The 12,630-nt window shown below is 46.3% G+C and overlaps 1 protein-coding gene across 4 annotated transcripts in view; it reads right to left on the bottom strand.

The window, feature by feature from the left end:
• LOC140426962 (ras-GEF domain-containing family member 1C-like) overlaps positions 1–12,630 on the bottom strand; it is a 159,288-nt gene that overhangs the window by 46,047 nt on the left and 100,611 nt on the right. For all 4 annotated transcript variants that reach the window (XM_072512282.1, XM_072512284.1, XM_072512283.1 and 1 more), the window contains 2 exons: positions 4,907–5,044; positions 1,404–1,616 (listed from right to left, as the gene is read on the bottom strand). In XM_072512282.1, coding sequence (XP_072368383.1) covers positions 1,404–1,616; positions 4,907–5,044 — 351 coding nt within the window. The remainder of the gene's footprint in view (positions 1–1,403; positions 1,617–4,906; positions 5,045–12,630) is intronic.

Here is a 12,630-nt window from a genome sequence, read left to right as displayed (position 1 = left end):
GGATGGAGTGGCGTGAACCACTTCGGCGTCGGGCCGCCCCAAAGGTGCGGATTTCTCCGCACCTTTAGGGGCCAAGCCCTCACCTTTAGGGGCCAAGCCCTCACCGTGAGGGGCTAGGCCCGCGCGGAGTGGTTGGCGCGCTGCTGGCCGGCGGGAAAGGCCTTTGGTGCCACACCAGCCGGGGCCGAAGGGACTCCACCGGCCGGCGGAAGTCCGTGCATGCGCGGGAGCGTCAGCGATTGCTGATGTCATCCCCGCGCATGCGCGGGGGGGGGGGGGTCACCTCTGCATTGGCCATCGCGGAGGCTGATGGACGACGCGGAAGGGAAAGAGTGCCCCCACGACACAGGCCCGCCCGCGGATCGGTGGGCCCCGATCGCGGGCCAGACCACCGTGGGGGCACCCCCCCAGGGCCAGATCACCCCGCACCCCCACCCCCACCAGGACCCCGGAGCCCGCCCGCACCGCCTGGTCCCGCCGGTAAGGGAGGTGGTTTAATTCACGCTGGTGGGACCGGCATTACAGCAGCGGGACTTCGGCCTATCGCGGGCCGGAGAATCGCCGGGGGGGGCCCGCCGACTGGCACGGTGCGATTCCCGTCCCCTCCGAATCTCCGGTGCCGGAGAATTTGGCGGCCGGCGGGGGCGGGATTCACACCACCCCCTGGTGATTCTCCGACCCGGCGGGGGGGGGTCGGAGAATCCTGCCCCAGGTCTCACATTTTGTTGACTTGGCACTGGAGTCAGATCCCTCCCAGCGTCGGCCATGGAGATTGCATACGGCATTATTAGCGAACAAGAGATTCTGTGAACACATGTCCACCGCCATTGGGGAATATATTAAATTTAATAAAAGTGAGTCTATCTCACCTTCTACACTGTGGGATCATAGAATCATAGAAATTACAGTGTAGAAGGAGGCCATTCGGCCCATCGAGTCTGCACCGGCTCTTGGAAAGAGCACCCTACCAAGGTCCACACCTCCATCCTATCCCCATAACACAGTAGCCCCACCCAACACTAAGGGCCCTTAAAGTGTCAATCTGAAATGGAATTGAACGCTGGTGCCAAATAACACATTGGATATTAGACTTCATTCTAAAGTCTCACCTTTCTTTGCCACTTTAGATTTGTTCAATTATGCATTCTGAATTGATATTGTGTTAGCCAGAATCTCTTTAGGAATTGAACTCATGCCAGTGCCGAGTGGTAGTATCGTAATTTTGCCTTGTTGATTGCTGACATGTTTTACCCCACCCTGCAATTTCTTCAACGCCATTTACTGTGATTGTACCATTTTATTGAAATTCCTCACACCAAAAGATATTTACCAGATCCATGTATTCAAGGGTTAAGTCTAAATGACGGTGCTGATAAAGCTATAAAAATAGTCATCCAACTTACCAGTTCTATATGAGTTAGCTGTTGTGCCAGTGTATAAGGGTCATTGCAGATACTCAGTATATCCCTTTGAATAGATGGAGGCTTTGTTTTGATGATAACCAATTTGTCAGACACACTAGCATTAACCTTGATTGTGTTTTCTTCACCTTGATTTAAAGTTGCCAGTTTTTGATTCAGGGTTTGCAAAAGCTGATTCATCGTCTTCCAGTAGCTCTGGGAATGAAAAAAAAACAACTGTTGTTATGCCAATAAACAAGAACTGCGACAGTGGCCATATATTCTTTACCAGTACTTGCAACAAATAAGTCAAGCAAACGAATACTATACAAGAATCAAAATCTGCAATAAAAACAAGAAATGTTGAAAATACCCAGGTGGTCAGGCAGCATCTGTGGAGCGAGAAACAAAGTAATGTTTCAGTTGGATGACGTGTTCCTCTGAGCATTAAATGCTTGCTGGAATAGGGTGGGCTTCACAATGCCATGTGAATTGGCAGTAAACCCCACCTCCTGTAAAATCCAACCCAAGGGTTCTATCCGAGCCCACCCTACTGGGAGTTGCAGTAGAGCAATAATTAATGGAAACACAATTAATGTAAAATGATTTATTTCTGTAGTTAATGAAGACAAAATTATTAATTGATTTTTCTACCTGTTAGAAGGAAGCTCAACTTCCTTTTCTGGCAGCCTGCAAGACCCAGATATCAGGGGCGAAATTCTCCGGAAACGGCGTGATGTCCGCCGACTGGCGCCCAAAACGGCGCAAATCAGACGGGCATCGCGCCGCCCCAAAGGTGCGGAATGCTCCGCATCTTTGGGGGCCGAGCCCTAACCTTGAGGGGCTATGTCGGCGCCGGACGAATTTCCGCCCCGCCAGCTGGCGGAAAAGGCCTTTGGTGCCACGCCAGCTGGCGCGGAAATGACATCTCCGGGCGGCGCATGCGCGGGAGCGTCAGCGGCCGCTGACAGCATTCCCACGCATGCGCAGTGGAGGGAGTCTCTTCCGCCTCTGCCATGGTGGAGACCGTGGCGGAGGCGGAAGGGAAAGAGTGCCCCCACGGCACAGGCCCGCCCGCGGATACCGGTGGGCCCCGATCACGGGCCAGGCCACCGTGGGGGCACCCCCCGGGGCCAGATCGCCCCGCGCCCCCCCCAGGACCCCGGAGCCCATCCGCGCTGCCTTGTCCCGCCGGTAAGGTAGGTGGTTTAATTTACGTCGGCGGGACAGGCATTTTAGCGGCGGGACTTCGGCCCATCCGGGCCGGAGAATCGCGCGGGGGGGCCCGCCAACCGGCGTGGCGCGATTCCCGCCCCCGCCGAATATCCGGTGCCGGAGACTTCGGCAACCAGCGGGGGCGGGATTCACGCCAGCCCCCGGCGATTCTCCGACCCGCCGGGGGGGGGGGGGGGGGTCGGAGAATCTCGCCCATGGTCTGAAAATAAGACAATTTAATTGGAGCTAGTAGCTGCAGACTGATTTAGACTGCGGTTTTATTACCAGTTTTGCATCAATGCAAAGAGATCTTGGATGTGGATCATACAATTTGAGTCATGTCCCAATTTGGCTCTGGGACATGCTAAAACTAATGCTGCAAGAACCATTGAGGCTTGCCATCACCTGGATAGAAGACCACGTGGAGTGTAATTCTAGTGCAATTTGGAAACGGTTTTAGAAAGCTGAATCTCCTGGGTACATTATCAATTTAACGCATAGTCTTTTTTATTATCGCAAAACACTCATGTATTGGCAAAGAACAAAGCTTTCTGCATGTACGTGAGCATACACATAATATTCTCTCTTAGTGGACAGAATTAAATTTACAGCTTGCAGTAAAACACACATGATGCCAGCCGTGTCTTACACTGTATAGCTCTCTGTCTCAAACACAGCACAGTATTAAATTAACTCCTGATCACTGCTTAATATTAAATAAGGTGACTCCAGGATTGATATTCAGTGCTGATAGAAAGGAAGATATTGATTAATGAATTCAATGCATATGCCAGATGAGTGATACTCATCTAGCTTTGAGATCTAGCAAAGCAGATCTGTAGCACACTGCAGAGGGAATGAAATGAAATGAAAATCGCTTATTGTCACAAGTAGGCTTCAAATGAAGTTACTGTGAAAAGCCCCTAGTCGCCACATTTCGTCGCCTGTTCGGGGAGGCTGCTGCGGGAATTGAACCGTGCTGCTGGCCTGCCTTGGTCTGCTTTCAAAGCCAGCGATTTAGCCCTGTGCTGAACAGCCCCTGCTGCTAAACAGGAGGAGAGTAAAGTTAGAATGGTCAAAATATTTCCTTAGCTTCTGAGCTATTCATAAGACCATAAGATATAGGAGCAGAATTAGGCCACTCGGCCCATCGAGTCTGCTCTGCCATTCAACCATGGCTGATATTTTTCTCATCCCCATTCTCCTGCCTTCTCTCCATAACCCCTGATCAATCAAGGACCTATCTATCCCTGTCTTAATGACACTCAGTGTTTTGGCCTTTACAAGCCTTCTGCAGCAAAGAGTTCCACAGATTCACCACCCTCTGGCTGAAGAAATTCCTCCTCATCTCACTTTTAAAGGATTGTTCCATCAGCCTGAGGCTGTGCCCTCGGATTCTAGTTTTTCCAAACAGTGAAAACATCCTCTTCACGTCCACTCTATCTAGGCCTCTCAGCTAAGTTTCAATAAGATCCCCCCCCCCTCATCCTTCTAAACTCCAATGAGTACAGACCCAGCGTCCTCAAGCAATTCTCATATGATAAGCATTGTTTTTTGTCAGTCTTCATTAATGGATATAATTATTTTCAAACGGAGAAAATGCTGATCTTATTGAAATCATGACGACATTTGCAAGTGGATACTTACAAGAGGTTATTCATGAAGGCTCACCTTCTCAACCTTGCCCCTCACCTGAGGCATGGTGATCCTCAGGTTAAATCACCACCAGTCAGCTCTCCCCCCTCAAAGGGGAAAGCAGCCCATGGTAATCTGGGACTATGACGACTTTACTTTTCCTTTACTTATGTATTATTTACAACATAATAATGATCATTGCAAATATACTGAAAGTTCCATTTTTGTTTAGTCAGAGGCAATACCTGCAGTTAGATCTTGAAAATCTGCTGGTAATGTTGTCTTATTAACCAATAATTTACAGAGATGAATAAATGAATTAGGACATGTTTATCTTTAATACATCAAAAGAGTTATCTAGCAAATATTTTCCTTTAAAATGAGTTGTTTACATAAAACAGTGGTATTAACAACTCAATAGACTATTGCTAAAAGGCAGAATTCAAAAATGATTTTAGTATACATACATTTTAGACTTTCAATTATATATTCATCAGACTTTATAAAATGGTTTTCTCCCATAATTATATGTTAAAATAGAACTAATAAAAAGTTAAACCAATTAACAAAGTACAGGAATAACCTTGTTGGGACATGTAGGACAAGCATTCCAGCAGACACTATAATTCAGAGTTTTCGTTATTCATGGAACTCACCTCATCGTAAGGGGCTATCCTGTGGATCATGTCCTTTAAATGTCCAATCATTCTCTCATCCCGAAAATCTGAAGGGAAAGTTTCTGTCCATTCTGTCAGCAGCTGCATTATCTTGGGTCCAAATTTTTTAATTCGTGCCTGAAGGGCAGCAAAATGATAATATGGTCATTAGGATAAAACTGCTACAACTCAGGGGTCAAACATCGTCAGGTCCTTAACCCAAATGGTAGTCCAAGATCCTATCTTACAACAATGACTACACTTACAAACTATTTTATTAGCTGTAAAGTACTTTGAGATGGTCAGTAGTTATGGAGGTGCTATACAAATGTAAATCTTTGTTTTGTTTTCTTTTTATCCTGGTACCTCCAGTACTGTTAGAAAACAAATGTAGTTTTAAGGGATTTATATACATTTTGATAAACATTAAAAATAACGTATAGTTTTCAGTGTTAATTTAATGTTTCTGTGCCTGGAATGGTAAAATCTCTAGTTAGGTACATACTGGATAAAGGTTTTTGTTTGTGTGGGGGTTGGTTAAGTTCCAACTGGGGTTCCAAATGCTTATAGAGGGCTACAGTGTGGAAAATAAATAAAGTGCATAGGAATATGACTCATTGCTTAGCAACTGGAGGTCCTTGTAAGGTATAAAGCTTTTATGTTTTAGTTTAGGTAATTTGAGAGCAGTTGGAGACAGGATCTCGAGGAGTGAACATCTCTCAACTCTCCAAGAAGGAAGACTGCACAGGATGGGAGCTGCAAAGAGGCAGGCTTCCTAAACTACAAGTTGCAGTCCAGGTAACCAGAGACAAAATTAATGTCTGAAGAAGTCTGGAGTTAAGTGAACAGAGACCAAGGTATTGTTCAGAAGAATTCAAGAACGAGTAAACAAAGTGTTCCGAGTTGAAGAGACAATCACAGCAACTAAACTGAAGTGGGACAACAAACCATCAGAAGTAGATAATTTCAATAATGCCTGGGAATTGAAAGTTAAAGCAATTGTGATCAATTTGCACAGCAGTTAAGACAAAGAAATCCTAAAGGGGTTGGTGTGAAATCCTGAATTTGAAGTGAAGTGGAAGTGGTTTGAAAATGTCATTTGTAAAACCTGGACTGGATTTCAAAATGCAAACTGCTGAGGGAAGGCATTATTAGGAGATAAGGGGCGGGATTGTCTCAGCCCAGGGCCGGGCTGGAGAATCCTCGCGACCGGCGCGATTCTCCGCAGAGTGTGGTTGGTGCGGTGGTGGCTTGGTTGGCGTGACGGCGGTCAGAGGCCGCTCTACGTGGCCCCTCCCGCCGATTTTCGGCCCGGGATGGGCCGAGCGGCTGTCGTAAAAAACCAGAGCCCCGTCGGCGCGGTTCAAACCTGCTCTCAGCCAGTGGGACCTCGGCATGGAAGGGTCCGGGGGCGGCCTGGGGGGGGGGGGGGGGGCTCCGATGTGGCCTGGCCCGCGATCGGGGCCCACCGATCGGCGGGCTGGCCTCTCTGGCTGGGGGCCTCCTTTCTTCTGCGCCGGCCCCTGTAGCCCTGCGCCATGTCGCGTCGGGGCCAGCACCGAGAAGGGAGCCACTGCGCATGCATGTGTTGGCGCCAGTGCCACTGCGCATACGCGGACCCCCGCGGCGCCCAGTTCACACCAAGATCAGCAGCTGGAGCGGCGTGGATCACTCCAGTACTGTGCTGGCCCCCACGCGACGGCATTTCCGACGGTGTCAACACTTAGCCCCAGGATCACAGAATCCTGCCCAAGATTTTAAAGCATATTTTTGGAAGTGGAGTTTGGAAACTCTCATGTGATCATCTTCTGGGGAGATTCTGAGGAGAAATCACTGGCACCAACTTGAATTCAGAGCGGAGTGCATGTATTTGACTACAGTAAACTTGTGTGTTTAAAAGGGACTGTGTTGAGACCAATGCAGCTTAAGATGATTTTGCAATCATGTTCATCTTTAAATCTGTGTATTTCTTAAGCTGGGGGTGGGGAGTAGAGTTAAGGAGTATTGTATAATAATCCAACTTTTCATGTTTAGTAAAATATTTTTTTCTTGTTGCTAAAACGAATTAGCAGTCTTCTGATTCTGTTCCTCTGTGTATTGCTTAAAAAAAGCAAAAATGACCTTTTTTGAACCAGTGTTGCATTCTGGAAACTTCGTGTCCAGTTAGAACATTAGCTGGAGATTGTAACAATACTCAGCAGTGTCTAAGAGGTTATGGAGACATTCCTTTATTAATAGAATGCTATGGACGTCACAGCAATGAAAGCATATCTTGGACATCCACCGGAGCTTGGATACTCATTTGAAAATATAGTCGAACGAGGGCTAAATTTTATATAATCGACAACTCGTCTTCAGGGGCTCAGGTCCTAGTTTTAGACACAACCTTCAATTCTCAGGTGGGTCTCATTTTTACTGATTGACTAATATATCCTCCTAACTTAGCCCATTGGCTGCCTGGCAGAACTTTGATTTGGACGATGAAACTTTCATTCTGGGAATCTCCTCCCCTGATGCCAATGAGCTGATTTGGGCTGGATGGAAGTTCAGCCTCAAACAATGTGTCATGGATACCGGCACCATTTAATTTGTAGGCATTCCACTGCTCTCCTGTCTTGACTGGAAAGGCGGTATTATTGGGGGCTGGTGGCATAGTGGTAATGTCATAGGACGAGTAATCTAAGAGGCCCTGGCAAATGCCCTGAGGATATGGCAACTGGTAAAATTTAAACTCAATTAACAAGGAAGAAAAAAAATGGAATTGAAAGCTCACCTCAGTAATGATATAGATTCATAGACATCAAGTGGCCATTCAGCCCATCACGTTCACGCCAGTCAACAAAGATCTGATTACACTAATGGTGCCGGAAAACCATTGATTGTTGTGAGAAAATCCTTTGGTTTACTAATGCCCTTTAGGGAAAATTGGCCATCCTCACCAGTCTGGCCTACATACGACTCCAGACTCTCACTAATGTGGTTACAACTCCCAACTGCCACAAAACCATAAGCATCGCCTCCCTTTAGCAGAATAGGATAAATGAGTTGCTGGTAGATTCATCTTTGGTACAATTTATTACATTGGAGTGACAGGGCAAGCTTACCCAACTGATCTTCCATTGACCATGCATAAGCTTGCAAAGTTGGCCTTTAGTTGCTTCAGCATTCCAACAATTTTACATCTGTACTCTGGAACGTTTGATGCGATGGCCAGAAGGACACCTACTGCAGCTTAAAGAGGTGGACAGTTTTGGAGCTTTAAAATACTTTAAGCTTCTCATGGAGTGATATGCTGATGTAGAACAGAAAATCTATTGTACTTTATTCAATTTCCATTTCCTCTTTTGGAACTTCAAATTTTTCTGGCTGCAAAATTAACAAATAATAGCACGACGATCTCAAAGAAGGTGAAGGAAATTCAAAGTTACAATTGCAAAGAATAGAGCTTGTTTCACCACAGTTCTATTCACCACCTGCAATTGATACGTTCACTTTCCGAGACAGTGGGCTGCACTTTCAGAGACAGTGGGCTCCAATGCTAATTGAATTTGTGGATTCAAGCCCCACGTTCTCTCAGTGTCAAACACATGTCTTTTTTAGGGTCTCGTCAATTAATGGTTCGGGGGTGTGCTCACCATCCAATTAAAGATGGGGGTCTAGGTTTCCAATGCTGGAGGGCAATGTTACTGCAGACCCACTGTCCAAGGTGGATGTTGTGATGTCGCTAAGAGAGAGAGAGAGAGAGAGAGAGAACCTCCATCTCCGAAAGGTTTCTCATTAAGGGGTAGCCAGGTTGTCATCATGGAGAGGCAGTGGCCTAGTTTATGACTGCTAGGGCAGGTGTGTAGGGCCTTTGTGGGATGAGGAGCTTGGCTTGGTTTCTTCACACCTCTTCCCTCCCCCCCAACCACACCCAGGTCTGTCACCGGGAAGCTGCCTCCATCCCCTGGCTGTGTGGGAGCCGGTCCCTTAGTGGAGGATAATTCCAGTTGGCTTTGGTGGAGTGGCTTCAATAGGCTATTGGTGATCTGTGGATGGATAGAGGCCTCCCTGAACAGGTGCCAGAATGTGGCGACTAGGGGCTTTTCACAGTAACTTCATTTGAAGCCTGCTTGTGACAATAAGCAGTTTTCATTTTCATTTTTTGGACCGATAAAGGTGCAGAGGTAGGTAGATCTGTAAGCTAGCTTGCTGCTCTTCAATGCCAATTTTTGTTCCTTTCTGCCTCCCATCCCGCTTCCATTGGGAATTGAAATTTTTTCCCAATCTGTCATAGCTGCCATTTACTGCTGTTTCGTTGTTGTATGATGTGTCTCTGCTAACAACCCTGCTACCTGTTAAGATGGTTAACACTAAGCAGTTCAGTGTGCTGCCTAGGTAGTAATGATGGAAAATGTTTTGTGACACATCATTTTAACGTGCTCACTGATACTTGGACAAGTGCTTCAGCGTCTTGTTATGTATGATGGAAAATGGGTTAGAATTTGCAGCAACTACCTACCCCATTAAATTTGGAAACAGCAAACAGACCTGTCCCCATATTTACAGCAAGAGCTCACAGCCCATTACATTTGATTTGATGCTGCAAATATTTAGCCAAGTTTCTTTGCGGCATGAATGTTGGGCGAAATTTCGCTTATGAGCAAGAGTGTCAGAAATAGGTTAGAGTAGACTTCTTCCCTGCCGTGTCCGCTGGCTGGTTTTCTTGGTCATTAATGCTTATACAGATCCAAACCAGTTGGTGAAGTATGAAACAAAACATTTGTCCCTTGTTTGTAGCTTTACAGATCTTGGTCACCCAACAACCAGTATCTCAGCTGACTCTCTTTCTTGCACCACGTACCAAATGAACACCAGTAACTAAAGAACAAACTGCAATGAAAACCTAGGGTGAAATTATCCCCCCCACCGCCCTCCGTGGTGGAGGCAGCTCGCCATCTGCCGCCAGCAGGATCTTTTGATTGCCGCCAAAGTCAACCCACCCACCAAATAGACTTTGGTGGAACCGGAAGACCCCGCCGGCAGAAAGGCTGGAGAACTCCACCCGCAACAAATTAAATTAAAATGTCATTGTGGGTGGAGATGATACACTTCACCACCTGCAATGCCCACCAGTCATGGAAGGCCTCAAGTGTACCAGTGGACATCGCATGCTCCCTCTCCAGTGACACATGGAGCACAGAAGAGGGCAGACAGTTGAGTCCAATGACCCTCTCCACAGCCCACCGCCTGGATCTTGTGATGGCCACCTTGGCAGGGCCTAGAAGCAGACTCACGGGGAGGTCCTCTGTTCTGCCTGCCCCCTCTGATGACTCTTTGATTACATTGGTAAAGTCAAATAATGACCAAGTAAACAAATTGACAGCCTTTAAGTGGCACTGTGAGAACCACAAAAACCTTACCGTATCTAATTAAATTCAAATGTTGTTTCCAGTGCTAACGAAGCACACTAGCCCCCATGGGCCCATCAGTTGTGGAAGGCCTCAAGTGTACCAAAGAACAATGCATTCTCTCTCTTCAGTGACACTGGGCATGAATATAGACACGGAAAAGTGGCAGACAGTCAGGCTGGATCCAGCTGATGCCCCTCTTTAGAAAAACCTTAAATCAATAAAAGGGTGACAGCTCCTGATGGGCCAATGACTCTTTATATGTTCTTTTAACGGGACCTCTAAAGTAACAAATTAATGGGCACAGTAACAAAAATGAAATTACAAAAAGGAAACATCTAAATCAAACCAAAATGTCATTGCCAGGGCTGAAGATGCTCCCCAGCACCAGTGGTGCCCACCGATTGCAGGAGGGCTCAAGCATACCAATGGATACCGGTGTGCTTCCTCTGCAGAGACACCTTGGCACGAACATAGCAGCGGGAAAAAGGCAAACATCTGGGCCGGACAATCCCCCTCAACTGATAACTCTTTTGATATGTTCTGATAGCAACAAAAAAAAGTCAATAAATTAATAAATGGGGTGACAGCCCCTGAAGGGGCAATGACTCTCTTTTCTAGATGTTCTCAATCCTCAAATCAAGCAACGCCCATCACCTGTATATCTTTCACAGCATAGTTCAACCGTGAACATCAACCCTATCTCACAAAAGAACCTATCACTCCACCCTCTCCAGTTGCTACCCTTTTCTCTGATACGGTCTTTGAATACCTTCCATCAAGATTGCCTATTTTCATCTCCACTTCAATTGTCTCGATGCACGCCATTGAAACATGGGCTGAATGGCCTCTTTCTGTGCCATAACCTTTCTATTCATGCCCTTGTCATCTCCAAACTCAATACCACCGTTGCTCATTGCTGTTTCCCAAGCACACCCCACCCCATTTATAAATCACAACAGGCAAAGCTCCAATCTCTGCATCCTATCCTGCACCAAGTCCCACTCCACTATCATCTAAACTTAATTGCCTCCTCATCCCCACTGAATTGAGCACTGAATCACCCAAAATGCTTCTCGACAGCCCTGTCATTTCTGTGCAACAGACACTGAATGTGTAAGAATTGTATTACGCTCGCTGGTAAAATGAAATGTGCAGTAGCCACAGTGCTGGCAGGTGAAGCTCCACGGAGCCACGCAAATCAGCAAAATTGACCTTACATTTGCACGTTGACTGAATACTATTGCTGTCTACATATGTATAGCATAGTTTGGACTAATGGAGCTTGAACTCAAATAGCTGTGTAATTGATGTCATCCTGCAGCTTCGAGAAATTAATAATGTCAAGGAAGTCTTGATGCCTGGATATATGATGCTACTGCCTGGTGCCAGATTCTTTGTTTTAGTAGACGTACAGGATACACAATGGCACTGAGAAATGGTTCCTGTCAAATAGCAATGATGGGATTGGAGTGATCTCGAGGCAGAATAAATTAGATAAGAGCCACAGATAGAACAACAACATGTTTGGTCGCTCTTACAGCTCAGTTTCTAAGAGATACACAACTGAGCAACTATATTCCTGCTTCACTACAAGTTGTGCATGGATTGATAGGTGGTTCCAAGTTGGTAGACATGCCCACATGAATGACTGGTGCCAGGAGTTGTCAGATTGTATATAGTCTGCAATCTTTCAACATCTATACATATCTATGGCAATTCATCATGTAAGCACATCACTGCAGGAGTCCCTCAGAGTAGTAGCCTGGGCCTAAACATCTTCAGTTGCTTCAGCAATGTCCCTTCCTCCATAAGGTCAGAAGTGGGGATATTCGCTGATGATTGTCCTGCTGTACTTAATCTGCCACCTCCAGCAGTCCCTCTCTCTCTCTCTGCTTCTGCAACTGATGATTGATGACTCCTCAAACAGTCAGTGTCCGGAAACAGCAAGGCCTGGTCAAAGTTCAGGCTTGGGCTGATAAGTGGCAAGTAACACTTTTTTTTTTTAAATAATATTTTATTGAAAATTTTTGGTCAACCAACACAGTACATTGTGCATCCTTTACACAACATTGTAACAATACAGATAATAATGACCTTTTTTAAATTTAAACAAAAACAACAACAAATAAATAAATATTAAATAACAAAAAATAAAAACTAGCCCTAATTGGCAACTGCCTTGTCTCAGGCCACACACATCCCCCCCCAATCCCTCTCCCCCCCCCCCCCCCCCCCAAGTCCTGGGCCGCTGCTGCTGCCTTCTTTGTTCTCCCCTATCTATCTTTCCGCAAGATATTCGACGAACGGTTGCCACCGCCTAGTAAACCCTTG

This window comes from Scyliorhinus torazame, chromosome 7 (genome assembly GCF_047496885.1).
Source record: "Scyliorhinus torazame isolate Kashiwa2021f chromosome 7, sScyTor2.1, whole genome shotgun sequence".
In the NCBI taxonomy this organism is placed as follows: Eukaryota; Metazoa; Chordata; class Chondrichthyes; order Carcharhiniformes; family Scyliorhinidae; genus Scyliorhinus; species Scyliorhinus torazame.
The sequence above is the reverse complement of the archived record's forward strand: the minus strand, read 5'-3'. Positions and strand labels throughout refer to the sequence as shown.